Consider the following 22124-nt stretch of genomic DNA (forward strand, 5'->3'; position numbering starts at 1 on the left):
GGGAAAAGGGAAAAAAAAGCCCCAAAAAACCAGCAAAAAAGAAAAAAAAAAAAAAAAAAAAAAAAAAAAAGCTTGAGGACTTAATGTGTTTTCTTTTTTTGTAAATAGGAGGAGGAAAAAAATGGAAGCTTAAGATGCTCTTTGTGTCTTTAGTTTTGTCTTAAGGCAGTCTGATTTGTCCGGCCCCCTTCTCCGGCCTGGTGCTCGACGACGCTCCACCTATAAGAGGATAGATACGAACGTCTTACACCTCTGGTAACGGAACGCAGAACACATTTCCATGCAAAACTTCTCATCAATGAGGAAAAAAAAATGTCAAAAAGAAGTGTCAATAAAATATGTCTGTTAAAAAAAGGGGGGAAAAAGAAGAAAAATACAGTTTTTAACTGTGCAGCAGTTTGCAGAGCCACAAAAACACTAAATAAACTTGAAGAATATTTAAGAAATGTAGGAATAACTGAACTGTGCATGAACTCACACTGTCCCTACTAATTATGGTAAAAATTGGACAATTAAATTAATCAAAAATGATATTATTAGGATGTTTTATTTGTCATTACATAAATGGCAGAACATGATACAAACAAGATCTCAATGATTTAGGAGACACTAATTTACAAGTCCTTGTCATTTTTAGAAGATTAGTGAAAGTGTGATGTTCCTCACTACAGTAACTACTACCAAGCTGTTCAAACACTGACAGCAGAGGACTAAAACAAACACTGCAAAAGCTCTATATCATTCTAACGGCCATGATGTTTGTTTGACAACATTTTATTAGTGCTAATTAATTTGGGAATGACACAAATCAGCCTTTACGTTTATAGCATCAGAAGCTGCAAATCACTCGAAGGGGAACATTTGAGGAAGATCTGAACATCTTGGTAAGATAAACATAATATTTTTGAAAAAAAAGTACTGTAACTGTATGAATGAAAAAAAAAAAAAGCAGAAAGTAAGTTCTAGGAACATAACCTGTATGTTTTGTGTAGATAACCTGAACGTGTACATTTTCAGAAACTAATGTGCAAATTACATAATCTGAAATTTTTTTTGAAAGCCAACGCATGAGCTTTAGAAACATAGCCTGTAAATTCTTCAGGGAAAACAACCTGTTATCAAGACAAGCTCTAAGTTTTCTGAAAGTGTCCAATAATCTTTAGGTAAACAGTCAGAATTCCGCAGTAATTTGTGCATTTTTGATGAACGATCTGTGAATTTTAGAAAGATAATGACACATTTTGTTTAATGTACCTGTATGTTTAAGAAAACAGTCTATAAGTTTGATAATGTAACATGTACAGTTGCAGAAATGTTCCTGTGTGTTTTCTGTTGGCATTTTTGGAGACTAAGGTGTGTATTCATTTCAAAATGTACCTGTGCAGCTACTGAGATCCTCTATTGTGTCAAGAATGAATTGTTGACAGACGGAGGATTATGCAATGACTAAGTTATTACCAGCAGAGAAAGGTTCAGCCATGGCATAATCATACTTTGCAGGGAAAATCTTTGATTTTCATACATACATGCATGCATACGTACATACAAAAGAATGTTGTCTCTACCATCAGAACCCTAGCTCCACTGCAAACTTGTTTAAATTTTCTGTTGCCGTGTTTTGAGACGTACGACGCTTTCGGTCACCTTTGAGTTATGACTGGCGCTGCACTGCAGACATAAAGGAATTAACACCCACACTCACCGAAAAGCTTCAGGGGTTGTGAACATGCATTACTTCAACCATAGTGAGGCTGCATTTTAACAGAGGAAAGGTAAGATCTTCAAAGTGCACAACCCAGATCTGACGCTTCAGTTTCAAGGGATTAGAGCCATCACATTACTCTATCTTTTATACCTCAGTGTATTTCTCCTCCTATGTTCCAATCTGTCCCCTCTTGAGAACTCCTTCCTCTTCCTCCTTCCCTCTCCCATTGTGCCAGCATCTGTTAAGAAAACCCGCAGTTGGACATCGTTCTGATTTAGCACCTCCTCCTCCATGCTACCTGCTCCAGAAGTTACCTCCTACCAAGCACTTTGTAAGTCAACTTTCCTATTCTCTACTTCTCTCTCTCTCTCTCTCTCTCTCTCTCTCTCTCTCTCTCCCTCTCTCTCTGTGTCTCTCTCTCCCACCTCTCCCATCTTCCAGATGTCATTGATCCTGGGAAGTGGGTCACAACAGTGTTGAATCAGAGCCAGGTTGCAAGAAGCTCCAAGGCACATGCTGTGTGTAATTTTAGCGTAGGCTAATATTTACAGGGAGAATAAGAAATGAGACTGCCGATGTTTGGCGGGCAGCTAAAGGTTCTGATCGCCTACGGGGTTCAGATCAGACACATGTTAAATGTGCACAGAACGAAGGTCTTTGGTTCTTTCATTAGGACTCATTTGAAAAAAAGCAAACGCATTTTGTTTATATAGATTTTATGGCACAGGCAAGTTCATTTAGCTGCAATAAAATATGAATTACAGTAATTAATTTCATTAATAATTTAATAAGATCAGCTATTTCCCAGTTAAAAAGGGCAATGGAGGCTCAAACAAACAGAGCTGCACGATCCTGCTTGAAAATTGATGTGATGTTGACTTTGACATGTGTCCATCCATTCATCCCTTCTTTGTCTTCTGCTCATCTAACAATTGGTGACTGCAAATGCAGGCCCTGGATAACTCTGACCTCATTGTTAGAACAGCTGAATCTCATATTGGCTGTCCTGTGCTCAGCATGCAAACTACACATATCGTCTCGGCCTGAAGATCAATGACAAAAGGCAGCTCGAAATGAGTTCAACTCGTACTCGGAATAAGCTTAACCTGTGGCAAGAATCTGCAAATGTGAGATCCAGTGCAGCACTTGAAATAGTGGAAAAGAAAAAAAAAAAAAAACGTTTGACAGAATGATGAGTTTCAGCTTGAGGCCTTCATTAGGGTGAATCCATTGCAGTCCTCACAATGCCAGATTGTGGTTACTCCCCATGTACTTTGGAAGAAGATGAAGTTGTGCTAGGGACTTTTGGATCTCTATCAAGAATATGATTTTACTTTGGGTATAGGAGGATTGGATATCAGCCTACAGGAACACAGGAACCCTGCACTTGTGCAACATCCCCCAAAAATGCATTGATGGTGGTAAACCTTCTCCAGATTTACAAAATGTTTGTGTACAGGAGAACAAAACACTCTTGATCGCTCACCATTTCCTAGAGTAAAAATCTGATCCACTGTTCCTAAGCCAATATTAAAGCAACATTGCTCCTGACATGTGTTCACACAATGAAAATTAAGTTATTATAAAGCCATTTGGATTCTAATTTACCACTTTTGTGTTAAAATATTGCAAAAATGTCAAGGTTGATCTTCTGTTTCACAATGTTTTGCAGAAACAGCTTTTAGCTGAATCTTGTGTCAAGAAGTCACTTTTTTTTCTTTACTTTCACTTCCTCTACAACGAGACTGTATGAATGTTTGAGGAGTGAGAAATGCACAAAATATGTGAAAAAAAAGATGTTTACTGGGCTCTGAGTTCAAAAAACTTTATTTAATATGTTTCACTTTCAACGGTTTCATGCAGTTTTCGACTCAAGAAGAAATTGAATTTAAGTAAAATAAAACTGTGTTGAATAACATTGGACTTATTGTGAGAAAACACAATTCTATCACATATTTGAAAAGCAAAACCATAGTCCTGCACATTTTACTCTTACTTCCCATTTTCTTCTTCCAATATTATGAAAAAGAAATTCAGACCCAAGAGCAATTCATTTTAAAATCGACATTTTCAGCCAAAGAGCAAGTAAAATTGTAATAGTGATTAAACTCGGATGAGCAATTAAAAACTAGAACAAAGACGGAAACAGTCACACATCCAGACTAAATTTCATATAGCTATTCAAAGTGGGGAGACCTGAGGGTTTTCCTATTTCACAAAAGGACAAAAGAGAGGTTCAACCAAAGAAAATTACTAAGATTCCTCGCCAGGTTCAGAAAAATTCAAGATCAGACAAAGTAAAGGTCAGATGTTTTCTTGTACATACAAATATGCAAGCAGTTTGGCCTTCTCGTACATGATGAGAAGATCGTTTCTTATCAGACACACATCTTTGCAAATGCCTCCTCTGTTCTCCTGTACTCTCCACAAGAGACATAAAACATTATCTAAAGGCAATTCTGTGCCACATTAAGAGCTGTTAAAAATGATAAATATGTGTTTTCTCCTTCAAGGACACATTACAATTATGTTGCACCCTGAGCTGTTTTGTATGCAGTCAGTACTGGTGCTGTTTGCTCTTTTGTGTTTTGGTCTTTTTTTTTTAAGATTATAAAATGATGAACATGGACAAATCAAACTTTCAAACATCTAATCCTCTACTAATCCACTAATCCTCAACAAAGTAACGGATACAATTAATGATATGTTTATGAATTAGGTTTAAATCATGATTTCAGTCCCCTTTATTAATTCTAAGGCATTGTGACCATCCATTCATCTATTCTCTGACTTATCAGTAACTCATATGTTACTGGGTCTAGGTAACAGGCCCAGGGCAGAAATCAGGCAACCCTTTAAATCAGCATTAGCATCCAGGTCTCCATTGAGGGTCCTGGTGATCCCAGGCCACAAAGGATGTCCTTCCAGAGCCCTGGATCTGGGCCAAGATCTTAGTCTGAAGTGTCCAAAAACCCTTCAAATGTCGAAATGACCCCAATTAAATCATTCTGATTCACAGGAGACTGTACTCATTTCCTTGGTTAGTGGAACTCCTTACCCTTTGCTTAAGGCAGAGAAAGGTCACATCATGATTGAATCCTAATCCTTGTAGTTATGGTCTATAGGTTGAATACAGTTGGTGTTTCAAATATAGAAGGACCGACAGCAAAACTCACAGATTGCTGTACTGTACATTTAGAAAATTACAAGTTTAAGTCTTAAGAACAAAATTATTTTCTTTTAATTTGTTTTTTCCCCACTTACTGTGGCTTAAAATTAAGAACGTTCCCACGTTGACATTGACGTGTTTTATACAATTAGCAGTGAATGTGAAATTTTCCTAACATTGCAGATAAAAGACTTTTCAGTTGAAGTGACAGGGCATGCAATCTTTAGTCATTATGAGCTTTTGTGTACCTTCACACTCTCTTCATACAAAGGTAAATTAACCTGACAATTCTTCTTTGCCTGATTTTTTTTTTTTTTTTTTTTTTTTCTTTAAGGCCGACTGACCTTGGTTTGAAATGTCCTCTAATCCAAAGAACGACGAAAAACTGTGCTGGATTATTGTGTTGACTGACGAGTCACTTGCGAGTGTTGAACTGTGTGAATCACAAATGACATGTAAAGAAAAGCGGTGTGAAATGAAATACATACAGAAATGAAAGACGTCTTCAAAAAATGGGCACAGACATTGCAGACTTCCAAGGTTTCTAAGGAATGCGACTGCAGGGAAAGTGTTATTCAACGCATAAAAGAGAAACTTCAGAGGTAAACAAAGAGGCAGTGTGGCTCAACGTGCGCTTGGTCTGACAGGGCCAGAGATAATGCTGTGGACTTTTTCCAACTGTGTGCTCTTTTCACAGCTCCAGGCTTCCTGTTAACACTGTCCACAACATATAAACACACTGACAGATGTGAAGTCTGCTGCCTGTTAGTGAGATCTCTGCTCTTTTAACTGGGGTTTGGGGACACCAGTAAAAAGGTAAGAACTCATCTAATAAAATCTGTTCTGGCGGCAAATTAACCACATTAACCACAATGCTTGGTTAATATGCTCCTGTCCAGCATATTAACGTTTCCCCCTTGTTTTCTCCAGATTTGCTTCCTGCTCTCAAATACTATATATAAGGGACAGCTAAGGACTGTGGGGAACCCAGTTCCATAGTCATACCTGCTTATTCTTAGTCCATGGTATTTTCATTGTGTTTCATTTGGGCATTGTTATAGCTGTTCCTTAAAGCGGCTTATGTTTTTCTAAAATATCTGATGTACTTTACAATTCATAAAACTTTGGTACTGATTACTGACAACAAGATGAATCGTATATATATATATATATATATATATATATATATAATTATTATTTTTTTATCCTATTTTTCCAACACAATCGTGGAATACATTTTCATCAATATGTTCACAACCACACCTCCCCCATGTGGCTATCATGTGGTGCCATACTATCAATTTCAGATGCTTTAGTGGTGAAAGAAGTGGAAGCTGCCTCTAGAAAAGTTGAACACAAGGCTCATTTTCTGCACAGTAAAATCTCAAGTGGTATTTAGGTCCAGGTTGTAGAGATTCCCAAATGGGTCCTAAAGAAATCCCTAGTCTACCTATTGATGAATTATGGTTATTGATTAAGTGCAGTGTGATGGGATTATTTTTTCCACCTCAGCCTTGTTCTCTGAATTATGATCATTGCATAAGTGTTCCAACTTTAGTAAATACCTTGAATCTAAAATGCTTTTTTTGTTTATTAGACATGAGTGTACTATTAAATTATATGAGACAGTAGGCGACTTGTGGTGAAGTGCCTTGCACAGGGCCACATCAACATTTGGCAGGATGAACCCTCAACTTTCAGATTGTAAGACAGCTACACTGAGTAGAAACAGTCTTTACAGTTTGTTAACACTTCGTCACTATCTGAAGCTTTTTGGTTAGTCTTTTTAATCTGATTTCTGCCCTGTTGCACATTGTGGTTGTGCAGAGGTGGCATATGTATACCACTAATGACTGGTGGGACATTTTCTACACACACAGATTTTTATTAGATGCACACTGCCACCATCTAATGGTGTGAATTGCGCTAAGTTGTGCCTCATTTAAATGATATGCAAACTAAGTACCTCATTTTGGAATGTTTGCATGTGATATAATTTAGAATGTGTTCAAAAGCAAAACAACACTAATTTCTAAAACCAAAAAAATATATAACTCCAAATGATTTGAGGTTGTATAGGGGCTATTAACTAAAGTTTGCTGAGTAGAACAACTATCTACAGATCAATTTTAAATGAGTGATCATCTGTCCATTTGTGCAGAAAGGCTTACTTGGACACTGGTATAAAACAAACATCTGAATCATTACAATTTGCCTGTTAAAAACCTACTCACAGAAAAACCGTACAGTATGACTTTTGTAGGCACAAACATTGTGGAAATTATGTTAAATGTTAAGGTAAAACATCATGTTAGGAGTGGTCTGGGGGACAGATAACAGCGAAGCATTTATTGTGTCTCATAGGGAGTCCATCTCCCTGCACAGCATCATTGGTTGGGATTAGCTCATTACCTTGTGTTTGACAACAACGAGGCTCTTTATGAGGTTCTAGCGTGCTTGTTGTGCTGTTTGACACGACTTATCCTTTGAATTTATGCCATTTTTATGGACCGCTGTTAAACAGATTTACTGCGGAAGAGGCTGAGAAGAGAGTTTCGAATGTGACAGCTGAGAAAAAAAGCCGCTCAGACTGACAAAGAGACTCCATTTTGGAGAATTAAATCAGTTAAATGGCTGTGGGAGAGTGGAGCAGGAGGCTGGATGTGTCCACCGGGCTGAAGAGCTCTCAGGAAAGCGCCTCGGTTTCTCTTGCCAAGGCTGAATCTTTTATCTTTCTTTTCACTTTATTGGTGAAGCTCTGACCCGGCGCTCCCTCTTTCTCATTTTTCAAAGTCGATTTTCCTCTCTTAAGTGTTTTGCTCTCTCTCAGTTCTCCACTTTTTCTTCTCTCTCTTCTTTTTTTTTTCTTTTACTTGGGCCCAATCACTTTTAGTTGCTCAGTTCCCATTTTAAATTATTTCCAGTTTTCTAAATTACTCAACAGCAGACAGACAGAGAGACATTACAGATTGAGATGGGAAAAAAAACTGGAAGATTTTATTATCCCCTGGGGTATTCTCAGGAGGAATGAAGTCGTTATCAGACCATGTTTAAAGGATTTAACATACAGAATGAAGCCGTCCTTAGGTAATCTTTCTGTTCTGAATCACACCGGCAGCAGAGTTCATTATAACACTTCCCTGCAGAGTGGGTGGGCTCCTTGAAAGCAGGTGGAGCCGTGAGAGTGAGACTTAAAACAGAAGAAGACACCAAAGCCAAGACAGCTCAGACTGGTTGTTCTTTTTTAATGGCAGAAGTTGCATCTGGTGTGGAAATTTTATGCAAGAATAATGTTGCATTTTGGTTTTCTTGATGGTTGTGCATACTTCAAAAAAGAAAAAAAAATATGTATAGCAAAAGAGGAGAAACGACCACCTGTTATGTCTGAAACTACAAAACCTTGTTGCTGTTTTCTTAGACCTAAGCAGGTCTTTTCTTTTTTCTTACATCTAAAATATACCTGAGTTGTGCAACAAGTTTTGAGTTGACATAAGAAAATTTAAAAGGAAATTGAAGGATGGATTTTGACATGGATAAACTTTTTGTCATTATGACATGCTGGACAAACTGGCCACTTTGAGGTGGAGAGACTCACAAAACATTATCACCACTTACTTTAAGATGGAGGAAATTCTGAACTATGTACCGATAGATACCCCTGCTCTGTGACTCTGGTCATGCTGTGACACATAAACAAAATGTCCAAAGATATTGCAGTAATGCATAATTTAAGCAAGAGGATACATAAGTATGGCACACATGTTGAATCCAAAGTAGTCTGAGAATAGAACCTTGAGGAACGCCACATGTAGCTTTGATTTATGATCACCAAGTGACACAAAATAATATATGTCTACCAAGGAAAATCCATAAAATTTGACAAACCAGTAAGATCAGATGAATTTGTAAATATTTATTGATTTATTTATTTTTTAAATAGCCATGAATGTAATTAAAACCAATTAATTATTTGTTGTTGGTTTTTTCTTTATTGCCTTGCAGTGTAACGCATAAAACTAACAAAGTAAGACCAAACTTAAAGCACCTCTTCATACTATTTTTTAAGCCGTTTCATCAAGAGACGGTGCGGATACTTGCAGCACTTTCATCAGTGCTGCTTGGATCGATATCTGTTCTCAGGGTTAGACACACAGCTACTTCTGCCTGACTCCTTTCATTCATCTCCAGTCTCTGTGTCAAATTAGCAGGAACAGAAAACAGGAAGTTCATTGAGCAGCTTCCTCTCGTGTGTGACCATTAATACAATAACACCTCCCCTACTCAATGCCGCCCCTGGCTTCACTGTCTGTGTATGTGCACTGAGGCCAAACTGCAAAGACGAGGAAAGCCAGACGACGTGCCGAGCCGCGCGGCACGTTGTGACCCCACCGAAGCCATTCACAGACAGACAGCGGGTCTGGGTGGCGGGGCTGCACCTCACACCTTTCTGTCTGATATCCATGAGCTTTTTCAGCTCTGCCAGTTTTTAAAGAGGAAACTGAAAAAAAAAAATCTTTTTGTGTCATGAGAAGAAGAAGAGATGGGAAAGAATTGCAAGGGCTGCCTTCACAAAGGTCTCCATGCCAACCCCCTTCCAGTCTGGTCTTTTTAGTGTGAACACCTCCTCTTCAGCTTCCACTGTTAGCCGAACTGCGGAGGCCAGATGATATCCTGCTGTGCGTGTCGGTGGTTTGTGTAATGACTCATACTTTAGGCTGGAAACTTCTGAGAAATAGTGACTGAGTCAGAGTTTTATTGATTAACGTTCATGGAGGTGAGCGAGCTTCAGAAGCATTCAGTTATAATGTCAGGCGACTGGTTAAGGATGATAACATCATTGATTCTGTCGCTAATGACAGTCGCACAGAAAATATAGGTTACAGTGGTGCGCAAAAGTCCTTCTGGTTCGGCATTTTGCCCTTTTTTTCTTCAGTAGAGATACAATTTTCATTGAGTCTTTTAATGAGGTCTTGATCAATAGTTCTCTGTGCTCTCTAAATGGCTTGAAAAAAATTGCCTAGTTTTACCTCTTTTCTCTGCTAGAAATGTTTTGCTTTTTAGCTCTTAACTCGGACTGCAAAAGGAATATCAAAACGTCTGAATTCAAGAGACACAACAAAAATATCTGTTACCAACAACCTGTCACAAGGACACAAATCGTTCTCGCAACTGAAACTTAGAATTTCACAACAAGTTGACAGAAGGAAAATGGGACTGTGGCTCAAACAAGGTGTTTTACTGACATGCAGTAACCTTTATCAGATTGACTGCATCATTAGATTTGTCGCATTAGCTCACGGAAGATGCCTTCAACTTTTAAAAATACAACAAAATGGTAATGTATGTAGAAAAGAGAAATTTGACTTTGATTCAAGTTGAAGTAAGACATGCACATATTTTACACTAGTTTTAGACTTGAACTCTAAAATTCTGGACTTAAATTCTGTGATCAGAAGTGTGAATTTGTTAATAAGTATAGAACATTTGAGTTCATGGTTAATATTGTTACCACAACGTACACAAAAGACTGGTTGTCTTGGTAACATTGTGCTCCATGAATTGATAGGCCCTCTTTTGTGTTTCTTAACAATTTCTTTCAGTGACAGAAGAAAGAGGTATGTTTCAAGTTCATCTCCTTTTATTTAATGCTGTAATCTAGCAGTTAGTAAATCCAGGACAAAGATGAGCATATTGCTCTGGTAAAAGGAGAAGTTTGGGACTTCCATGAACCATGACTGTAAGAAAAAAATACTAGCTGTAGTTTCATAATAATTGACCACAAAGATGTCTCTTAAACTAAATGCAATATTAAATTAATTTCAGATCATCTCTAATCTTGCTGTTAGGGTAGCATGGGAACTTTCAGCTCTTTAAAACCACAATTCCCGATGTGTTAATTCAATATTCAATCTCTTTCATTCTGGATCGCATCTTGATATTTATGTTTAAAATTAAAATATACATTATGTACCTTTTCACTTCAATCAATCAATCAATCAATCAATCAATCAATCAATTGATAAATCAACCAACCAATCAATCAACCAACTAACCAATTAATCACTTGACAATTGTTTCCTTTGGACAAAAAGAAGATTTAGAACATGATTGCACTATAATTTTGTAAATCCTCTGGCTGAAAGAAAGGAAAACTTAAGGTTTTTTAACCCTGTAAAGATGAAAAATATTGAAGAAACTGACAATTTGAGCACAATGGAGCTATGTTAAAGACACCTAGAGTTCCTGAAAATAAAGGAAAAAAAAGTCAATTGCAATTTTAACATTTCTGCAATTCTATGGAATTTCAGTATCAATATTTTGCAGGTAATTTGCAAACTGTCAGAGGATTTAATGACACGAAAATATTCTTTACATTTTAAACTGAATGTGCAAAAATGATGTGAAATGTTCTTGTGATACATTACGCTTGAGGTGGAGGTTGTGAACTCATAACATTCAGAAAATTGTTGATTTAGACATACATATTCCTATAATTGCTAACAATAGGGACAGTAGTGTTTCGTGAATCTAGAGAGGCTCACCTTATTGCAGCCTTCTGCAATAGAATTACTTCCCTGATCTTACGAATTAAAGAACATTTATATATATATATATATATATATATATATATATATATATATATATATATATAGTGACACAAAATGTTAACCTACTTTAAGTCAGATTATACATTTCTTTGTGATTTAGGAAGAACTGCCTTTTATCAAAGTTAAACGAAATAATGAGAATTTCTGATTAAATGCAAAAGAGTGACTCAAAATGTGTGTTTTTCATGTCCTGTCTACTGAAAATAATTTTTCAAAAGAGACAAAAACAATCTTAAAAACTGATTTAAAAAAAAAATGCTTCGAAAGTGTCCTTTTAAATCAAAGTATTGGATCTTTATTAGAGAGCGCATTTGTGTATGTGGCTGACTTGTTTTGTACTTTAATGAGCTCCGGACAGACATTAGCTTCGAAAACGACCAAGCAAACTCAGCAGCCGGTCGACTGGGCCCACAATTAGGTCAAAGTCTGAGGAGAAAGGAGCTGCTGCATCACTACCGAATCCATTCCTGGCCCGGGTAGAAAAGAAGCCACGACGCATGCAGAGAGAGGCAGTAAATACAATCATACGTTTTCTTCAGATGCTCTAATGACAGTGATGAATAGCAAAGGCTACAGCCTCCACTGACAAAGGAAAAAAAAAGGCTCTTTTCTCTCCTCTCTAGATAGATTTTCAATAACAGAGGACAAAAGTTAGCTCATACATTAACATGCACAAACAGACAGTGAAGTAAACAAAATATATAGATTTCAAGATAAAAGCTTAAAAAAAAAAAAAAAAAAAACAGTACTAACGAGGCCTCAAATGATTAATCGATGCTTACTAAAGACAATCTGACCTAATGTAGAGGTCCCGATTGGTTCCGATGAGGACAAAGCAACTCACCCTGGACCAATCCCGAGCAGGACAAACTGCAAATAGGAAATTGACTTGCTGTCAGAACGGTGACAGATTTGAGGAAATCGCTAAGAGCGCACAGGCGATTTGATGAGTTAAAAGCCAAACTGCACACAAGCAGACCAAGCATGAATCTTATCGTGTCTGGGGTGGCACACACTGGGGGATATATATCTTCTGGACACACACACAGATCTACGCACACAGAAAAAAAAAAAAAAAAAAGTGAACACATGTTCACACACACACACACAAACGGACCTTCTTTTACTAAAGGAATATCTACAGATGTCCAGATTTAATTAAAGAAAAGTTAACACTATTAGATGAATGGATTTAGATTCATAGGAGGCGAAAGCATGCCAATGCAAACACCAGCTGACTGCAGAGAGACAGTGTAGACTCACATCTGGCAGGGCAGCTGTGGTCCACTGCTGTCCTCCCCTTCAGTCTCCAGAGACAGAGGAACACCCGCTGCTGGCGCTAACAAGCTGAACAAGCTTCTATTCTGGGCAAACCGATTCAAGGACGGAGGCACAAGGAAGGAAGAGAGGAAAGGAAAGAAGGAAAGGAACTAGAGTGAAAGGTTGTTGAGTTGTGACTTTGCTGTTCTCTGGAGGAGGAAATGCTGTTCCGCTGCAGGGGAGGTGACCATCACACTTCTGTGTGTGTGAGCTATATGTGTGCGTGTGTGTATGTGTGTGTGTGTGTTACTCCTGACCTCACATTCCAGGATGATGGATGTGCATGCAGCAAACCAGTGCTGACATTAATGTGTGAGTAATTACAAGCAACCTATTAAATCTATATCTAGAAACATGTCCCCTTTCATGAAAAATATGCTTATAAAGGATAATGCATGTAGACAAAGACATCGCCCTCATGTGGGCACATTTATGTGACTTTGTTATGGAAAAAGAGCTTTGGGAGAATCGAAAAGTGCAGTGAGAGGACTTCTGTAAAGTGAGTAGTTTTAAAGCGTCAGCATGCTATCTGCAGTAGACAGCATCCATAGCAATCTCAGGTTGGATGTTCATCCACCCATTCCATTGCTGATATTCCTGATCTAACGGTGAAATCCAGCTATCAACTGCCCTGTACATAAACCAGTGAAGGGAGAATTTTTGCGAACAAAAAGCACTAAAACCGTCTTCATGGTAGGTAAAGAAACTACACTGAGTCGCGTAGATCAGTTTAACTCATCGTAAACTTTACCTTTAGTAGTCTCACGTCTAACTCTGCATGCAGATGGTGCTGTTGAGCACGATGGCAGGGACGGGCGCCCTAATCAGCTGATGAATCCCGGCAGCTTGTTCAGATTAGTAACCTGTGAAAGACCTCCATGTGTGCTCCCACACAGAAGTGGACAGACAGGGGTCATATGTCCACGTGTTGCTGCAAATGAACAGCAGAGGAGGTCCAAAGTGAATGTTATGGTGTGTGTGTAGATGTGTGTGTGCGTGTCGATGGGGTTTCACTGTCCGGGTCAGCTGCCAAATGTGTAACAGATGGTGTAATGAAGGATGAATCCAGTGCCCCCTGCTGGCAGACGAGCTTATCCTGTCGACTCATCTGCCTATTCCCTTGCTTTGCTTTGCTCCTGGTATTTCCTTATTCAGTCTCTTTCTCTTTTCCCATCATTATTGCCCGGCTCCTACACCCTCTTATTCCTTTCCTTCTTTCCAACCTGCTCTCGCCTTTCTTTCTCATCATTCTCCTCCATTTCTCCTTCTTTCCACCAGCCTCCTCCTCCGTTCTCAACCACTGGGACCGGCTGTACCTGAAGCTCTCCGCTGGTTCAGGGGGATTTTCTGGAGCTGAGGCCATGAAAGCAGCGGCCTTCAGCTGAAGGCTCACGGAGCACGCTCAGAATCCCCAAACAGCGCTCTGTTGTTGTAGAATCTGAGAATGTTAACATGCACCGCTGCAGCTTCCCCATAGGAGCTTCTGTGTTGGTCAGGAGCTGGACACCAGCATCTCCTCCTGTGTTCATCAACCCACCAGAGACACACACAGAGTTTGTCTTGGGACAAGAACAATGTATATATCTTTTGGTGTTTTTTTTTGTTTTGTTTTTTTTTTCCATTTCTCCTCCAGCAGCATGAAAGAAGTCCCAGCTCTACAGAAGCTGTTCAGAGTTGGATTGATTTTTTTCTTCTTTTTATATCATGAAATGCAAGAACTTCTGAGACCCTCCAAAAAAAATGCTGTGAGTTTGCTCAGAGCAGCAGGAGGAATCACAAGTAAAGCGACCTTCGAGTTGGCAGGGCAGTATTCAGGACAATTCAGAGCAAAATGCATCTCAATCTGTCCAAAACTACAACCGGAAATGCTTTTTTTTTTTTAAGTTTTAAACTCTAGTCTTTTTTTTTTTTTTTTTTGTGTGTTGTTTTTTTATGTTCGGATATATAAAACTATATTAGTTTGCAGAGGTAAATCAAAAAGTCTTTTTTTTTTTTTTTACATTTTCCCTTTATGAGAAAAAAAACTCAAAGTAGTTTATTTCCAAGATTTTGCATAGACCAAAATCACTTGGTTCTACAACATTCTATTTGGATTTTTACTGGTAAAAAAAATAAATAAAAAAAATGACAATTATGCACCACTTTGTGTTGGACTATCAAATAAAATTCCAACAATAATCCAAAGTTTGTAAATTCAAAATCTACCCAGCATCCCTCCTCCCATGAAGAACAAAAGGAGTTTTGCAACAACTCAAGACTGACAATATTCTGGCCTTCTTTTCCTAAAAGGCCAAGATTAGAAGGAAACCCCTGGAGGTCTCTGGTACTGATCAGAGTACTGCTCCAGACTGGCCTCGCCACCACCTGGCTGACCCTGCCTTGGATAATGAAAGACATGTGGTGAAGTGTATAATACCATTGTCTGTCAAATCTGCTTATACGAGCGAGGGGAGCAGAAGGGATCCGGCTGTTGTGTGGGCGGAAGGGTGGATCGGATCATCTGCTGTGGATGATGGCTTAATCCAATCATACCGAGCGGATCACAGGAAGCCGATTCAATGTATTGCTGCCGGTCAGTTGGTCTGTCATTTGTCCTCTTTGGATGAACCTGAATCCCTCACTGTGTGTCTGTCGGAGCTCCCTGCTGCTGAAGAATCAACGGGACGCCTCATCAGTGCAGCTCATTGTGCTTATTTATGGATGACTGTGATGATGACGGACGATTCAAGAGCATTTCACGCTCCAGCAAACGTCTATTAAAGGAAGATTACAGCCTTCCACTTCTAGTTTAAAACAATTCCAGTTGCTTTAATGCTATTTCTGAACGTTCCCTCATGATTAAAGATATTTTTACATCTCTTTAGTGGAACCTCTCAGGCTTATTCGGTCCAAATCAGCTTCAAGCAGCAAAGAAGACAAGTACTTCTTAACTTTTTTACTGTGAGTGAACATATACATGGTGTTTTAAATGTGCACTTTGAGAGAAGTGCCCGTGTCAGTCAATACTTTTCAGAACATTTCTCCAGCTCAGGCGCTCAGCGTTTGGCACCAAACGCCTCATTTCTGTGTAAAACGAGGAATCACTTCAGTGGCTGCTTAACGTGAAATTTAGAATGCAACAAAACATGTGGATCTGATGAGCTGAAGCCAAGAGATACAGACATGCTAAAGGTCAGATAAGTTGACTCTGCACAACAGTGTTGCAAAAAGTATACCATGAAGTCTTTCCATTCACATGCAGCTTTAACCTCTGACCTTGCTGTCTCAATTAGCTTGATTAACTTCAGGCTGCAAGGAGAAAATCAGGTGAATCAGTGAAAGCACAAGCAGAAAAGAAGCTGATTGTGTTCAGAAAAAAAATAAAAAACAAAGAAAAAGCATTGGAGTCGAGGCCATATGAGCTGCTTGCTCTGAAGTGTAAGCAGAAATCGATATAACACAGAAACATTTCAGAATCCAATATCCAACAGACTCTAAGAGGAGGAGGAGGAGGAGGAAGAGAGTTGGAAAAAAAGGATGAAGATGAATAAACAACTTGTTTGATTATTTTATTTTATTTTTTTTATTTTTTTCCGAGAGCACAAATTGACGTGTGCACACTTTGGAGAAGCTGATGAGTTAACGTATAATCTTGGAAAAAAAAACAAAACAAAAAAAAAAAAACCTGCATACGTCATTTATGTACGCATTGTCGTAAAAGCAGCTTCTATTTGTAGGCTTCAGAGATTCAAGTAGTCTAAAATAATTGTCTCTGTTAACATAGAATAACCTTCAAAACCTTCAAAACTTTTGTCTTGGATCCCATCTTAAGGGCGTAATCGAACGGCTCAAGACACAGACTGGGATTTGGTTCATGATGTCACTTAAAAAGCATAAAATACACAAAGTCTGGAGCCAGGTCTGAGATTATGAATGGGAGTTTATGTGACAGCAGAGAAAATCAGGATGTGTTTGGGAACCATTGTCTAAACCCTTCACTGCCATGACGACACTTGTGGACTGACTGCATAACGCATATTTTCAGAGTGACAGTTAAAGGGTCGAGCCCATCTCAAAATTTTGTTTGTCTCTAGTTCATCTTTAGATTTCAACTGATATATTTATTGTGTCAAATTTGATCATATTTTTTTTCCTCCTGGACTTAGAGAGAATTATTTGCATAAATGTTCCGTATAGGAGCTTCTCAATGGGACTGTTATGTATGCATTTACTTTGCAGCATGCTGTTAAAACATTTGCATACCCTTTGTGTGAAACCGGACATTTCAGGTTTTGTTTATGTCCCTGAGCATGTCAATATTTTCCTTTTTTTCTTGTTTTGTTTTGGATGCTTTCAGTTTAAAATTTGAGAAATATGTGTTTTGTTTGTCCATCATGCTAATTCTGTTGCCAAATTCAAAATGACGAAACAGTGGTGCAGCTGAGTTGCAGTTGAACACGCATAAGGGTCATAAATAGCTCAGTTGGTCCACTTGTCTGTTCTGCGGTGGCTTTAGAGCTGCAGCTTCATTCTTGACTTCTGGTTAAAGTTACAGTCTTTACATTCCCTGTACAGATTTGGTGCAGAGCTACTCGATGCAGCCATGTGGACCTCCCCACTCGCTCTTCCTATATGCTTAACAATATAATATTAAATATAATAAAAAATTCAGAATATGTTGCAATACTGCAAGATTTGTGAAAGGTGACGCATTTTAAACTGAATAATTTAGAACTGCTAACCAATGCCTGACTTTAAAACCTATTCGGAGTAAATGTGCCCCCATAGTTTATATCCAGAAGGCTTCTTTATTGAACAAAACTGACAAAATGGACCAGTGATAAACATGAAATATTCTCTACAGTTAATATTCTTAATTTAATTCAGCGGTCTGGACACAGCCACATTTAAAGGACAGCTCTATGTTAAAGAAAAAAATGACATTTGGCTTTCCTGGTTTCAGAGGGATTCTGTTCTTTTCAGTGCTCCTTCTTCTCGTGCAGCAGGCCGTAAGCTGCTTGTAGCACAAATCACATTTTAATTAGCTCCATTCCGGCTAACGACCTCCTCCTCTGGGATTACCCGCCAGCGTCCGTCTAATCCCCCCGTCCTCCGTCTTCTCTCCCCTATTTCTAACCTCTTCTTTCCTTTCCCCTCTTCCATCCACCTCCTTCCACGCCATGCTTCATTCGTCACCTTATTCATCCTCTGAGTCAGATCGAGGGGGCTTTTCCATCCCGCTAAAACTCTGATGCTTCATATTCTGCATACATCCAGACATTTTCAGCGTTTTCACACTCCACAGATTTCATATCTTTTGTACGTTTCCCTATCGCACACAGGTTTACTTCCATTTGCTCGGCTGCTGGGTTTGTCACATAAATAAAGCAGCCGTGCATTTTTCCCCCCCATTTCCTTTTTTCAGACTTTTTTTCAGCCATACATTTCCATATAACGTATCAAACTGAAATTGTCAGCTAGCTATTTGCCTCCTCCTCCAGTCGGTTTTATTTTTATTCATGTTCTGCAGTCATTTTGCTTCTATATCTCATCATGCTTTCTGATGAAATGTGTTGGCTGCTGAGTTGTGTCTGGATGAGTTTGAGAGAGGAGTTAGGTTTGCATTTATTAACTTTAATGCCCCGTTGTTTTGGTACTTTTAGTAATATCCCTGTTAACCTGCGTGCAGAAAAAATCACTGCTTAAGATATCTTGAAATACTTGCACTTACAAAATCTCCAATATCAAAGTAGAAATTAATATTTGCGGTGAAGAAATGCAAAAAACAAAACAAATCATATTATATTTTAACAAGGTTTACATTATCATCTGGTCGAAAAGTTGAAATCCTTACAAATCCGAGTTTCCAGGAGCAAAAAGTAGCCTGTAGCGAACCTTTTAGAACCTTCTTGGTCCTTTCAAGCTTATTCTAGGGTTGACATACTGTGAATTCTGGGTTTTGCCCATGATGTATTTCCTAAAGGAGAACTGTGCCACTCTATGCAATAGGTTTTACTGAGAGTGCTGTGTCATGTTCTTTCAACCATGATGTATTTCTTAATGTCTGTCTATACATCTTCCACTCTCTTCTGTCACAGCCATAGCTTATAAGAAGCTACCAAGATATTTGAACTCATTCACTTCAGGCAGAAACTTACCACTGACCCAGACCAGACATTGTAACTTTTTATGCTAAAAACCATGTAAAAAAAAAATAGAGTTTTTCATGTTCAGTGACATAACATTGTGTTGAATACAAGATGCCTGAACATTCTCATCTGACTCTTTTTGATGTGAAGAACAAAAAGTTCAACTCTGAACTCTGGCTACTCCTGCGAGGAAGCTCCTTATGCATTTGCACCAAATCTAATGCAACCTGATCTTTGGGGATTCCCTGCTCATTTTCAGCGTTTTAAAGCGAGTGAGACCAAATATATAAATCCATGCAACCGTTGCTCCCACTGAGGTAGCTACTGCGATGGAGACAGAAAAGAAAGAAAATGAAGCTAATAGCCAAAAGCGTCAATACACGTGTTTTCTGTTCTGTAGAAACCTTAGAATACAAGCAGAAAACCAGAGCTACATGTGTGAACCGAAACTGCACAGAGAAACGTAGCAGCTGCCTGAATGTTAAAGTGAACCTCTGCTCCACAAAGCAGAAACATAGCAAGATCCACTTTCCTTATTTATGTGCTACCTTCTTGTTCAGTTCAGTTCTACAAAAAAAAAAAAAAAAAAAAAAAAATGTTTGCAGCCAGCCAAGACACCAACTGAGACTCAATTAGGCCAATCAGCCTAGGAAAGAACCGTATTAAAATACACCCTACTGATTCTGTAGCATTATAAACATCTGTGTTTGAGCGGTAATTTTATTTATTTCTAAATTAGTTTGTTCCACTTTGTAATACAAACTTAGAAATAATTTCCTATTGTGCCATCAATGTAAACAAAACTAAGGTTAAGAAACAATAATGGCCTTTAAATTTTCTTTAAATGCTCTCAAATAGCCTAGCATTACAAGCCTTTACAGGTAAAGCCACATTACCAGTTTAAAAAAATCTAGTTTAATTTGATGGGGAGGTTTAATGAGGTCTAACATTTTAAATTGAAAACAGTCAAATGCTCAGGACGGCTCTTTCAATTAAATGATGGATTTAACTTAATCTGTTGCCTCCACACCTACACCCCAGCCCATAGTCGCTAAATTACTTTATAGGACTGAAACAAATTGAAATACTTCTCCTTTTAATGAGTTAAGCTTTAAAGAACCTGAGCACATTTCATGTTTGACAACAAGAATCCAAAATTCCTGAGCTGATCAGGACTCAAGCCTTTTCGAAAGATCCAGAACTTTAAACAGGAACTGAGATGACCTCTTCATGAATTTGACTGTTAGTTTTGACCTTTAAGAAACCATTGGTTATATATATATATTTTTGTATTTTGTTTTCAGAAACTTTGTAAACTTATAGCAAAGTTTTGGAGCCCTTACAATTCTATAAATAATCAACGTTGGAGTTGGAGTTTTCATACCAAACAAGAGGAATAAATGTGTTTTTTTCACTTCTTCTCATTGTCCCAGAGTGAGAGAGGCAGTACGGTGGAAAAACTTATTAACTTAGAAGGGATTGTCATTGTATTACCTGCCAAATAAGTGGATTAGCAGAGGGTCAGTGTGGATTAGACATTGTTTTTTTTTTGGTTTTTTTGTTCAATCTTAAAGTCACAATATAATCTTGGAGAATCCTTAAAACTTTGATCCGGAACCACAGGAGGGCCAGACGTCATGCTGCTGTGGATTTCTTAGAGGATCTTTCCATAAAAGGCCGCGGCCTACGTTTGGACAGATGTTACCTCTGACCCGTGTTCCTTCATCTGTCCTTTCCACCATGACCTGCCGGCAATCTTTCGCTACAGTCCCTTCTGTACTGCCTTCCTTAGATTTTCATGCAAGGCCCTTTTTAATACAACCAAAAGCATAAGACAAATTAATTATGAGGTCGAAACAAACTACAAAGCCACTTAAGGATTTGACTGTCCTGGAACTGATTTTAGTCATCTAAGTTTGAATTCTAATAGGGATATTATAATTTAAAATAAAAAAAAAAAAGATTAGAATGATTAAAATGAAATAGGGATATTAGAAATTACTTTTCAGAGAGTGGTTTGCGGAGATGAGAGATAAAGAGAGAAAACCAAGGGATCTTGCCAAAAATTCTTCCAATCCTTCTGTGGAATAGCAAACCAAACTAAAGGATTATATATGTTTTCTCTGAGAGCTCTGGGTCTCCCTCTGGGTCTCCTTTTGATGGGATGTTCCTGGAAAACTTCCAAAAAAGGTGCCCAGGAATAGTCCTAATGTCATGCTTAAAAAGGTTCAACTCCATGTTTCTCAACCCATGTCTGGACAAAATCCAAGCACCGGACGGAGGAATCCTGCTTCAGTTGCTTGCATCCAGGATCTCCTTCTTGAGATCATAATCCATGTCTCGTGACTGTAGGTGAGGGGTTGAATTTAGACAAAGCAATTGTGAGTTTGACCTTTTTAGAAAATGAACCATTTTAAAAGGTTTCTAATCTTTCTAAAAGATTTGACCCCAGATTAGAGAAGTTGTGAGGCCGTTTGTCCAGCTGAGACTTCTGGGCAATGTAGGTATAAATTCTGGTTCTTTAAGTTACTGGTTCATGGATTGTAAGGTTTTTTTTTTTGTTTGTTTTACCTTGACATCATTTTTGCTAGATGTTGTGAAATCTGTTGTGTTTTTTTTTTTTTCTTTTTGCACAAGTGGGTTTAGAATGAACTAACTGTAAAAGACTAAAACATGTTTTAAATGTCCTGATATTTCACCCCCAAGAACTGAAGGATGGTGCCACTTACATCCTACCATGACAGCATAACCACTCTCAATGACATCACGCTAAAAAGCCTGAGGCTACGGCAGGAGCGTCACTGGCTCAAAATCTATATTTGCATGTCATTCAGCCAGCAGACTTGTCCCTGCTTGAAAGTACAGTGTCATAAATAACAATGTGCACTGAATGGTTGTTAAGCTCTGATTTATATGGCAGCAATGGCTCAAGTTTATTAAAAACTGATGATGTCCAGTGAGCAGAGTTTTATGAACCTCTTTAACCTCACAGCCTCCCCAGAGTCACCTTCCGCATAAACGCATGATCCGTAGACAAGCACTATTCAAACCCGGACAAGTTTCATTTAAACTCAGATGGTGCAACAGCATGAAATGTGTAAGCTGAAGCTGTAGAGTGTACAAAATGAAAACACTTTCAGACATCTGAGTAACTTTTGGTTAGAGAAGTGTTGTAAATCTGTCTCCGGGATAAA

The 22124-nt window shown here is 38.4% G+C and overlaps 1 protein-coding gene across 7 annotated transcripts in view; it reads right to left on the minus strand.

The window, feature by feature from the left end:
* LOC106947982 (protocadherin-1-like) overlaps positions 1 to 22124 on the minus strand; it is a 267399-nt gene that overhangs the window by 71885 nt on the left and 173390 nt on the right. Inside the window, exon 5 of one of the 7 annotated variants that reach the window (XM_015033367.1) lies at positions 62 to 219. The exons of 5 other annotated variants lie outside the window; for them this stretch is intronic. In XM_015033367.1, coding sequence (XP_014888853.1) covers positions 150 to 219 — 70 coding nt within the window. In that variant the 3' untranslated portion in view covers positions 62 to 149. Of the gene's footprint in view, positions 1 to 61; positions 220 to 22124 lie in introns of those variants that run through there. One more of the 7 variants, XM_015033369.1, reaches the window with a different exon arrangement.

This window comes from Poecilia latipinna, unplaced genomic scaffold, assembly GCF_001443285.1.
Source record: "Poecilia latipinna isolate Pla-1442-1.1 unplaced genomic scaffold, P_latipinna-1.0 Scaffold266, whole genome shotgun sequence".
Taxonomy (NCBI): Eukaryota; Metazoa; Chordata; class Actinopteri; order Cyprinodontiformes; family Poeciliidae; genus Poecilia; species Poecilia latipinna.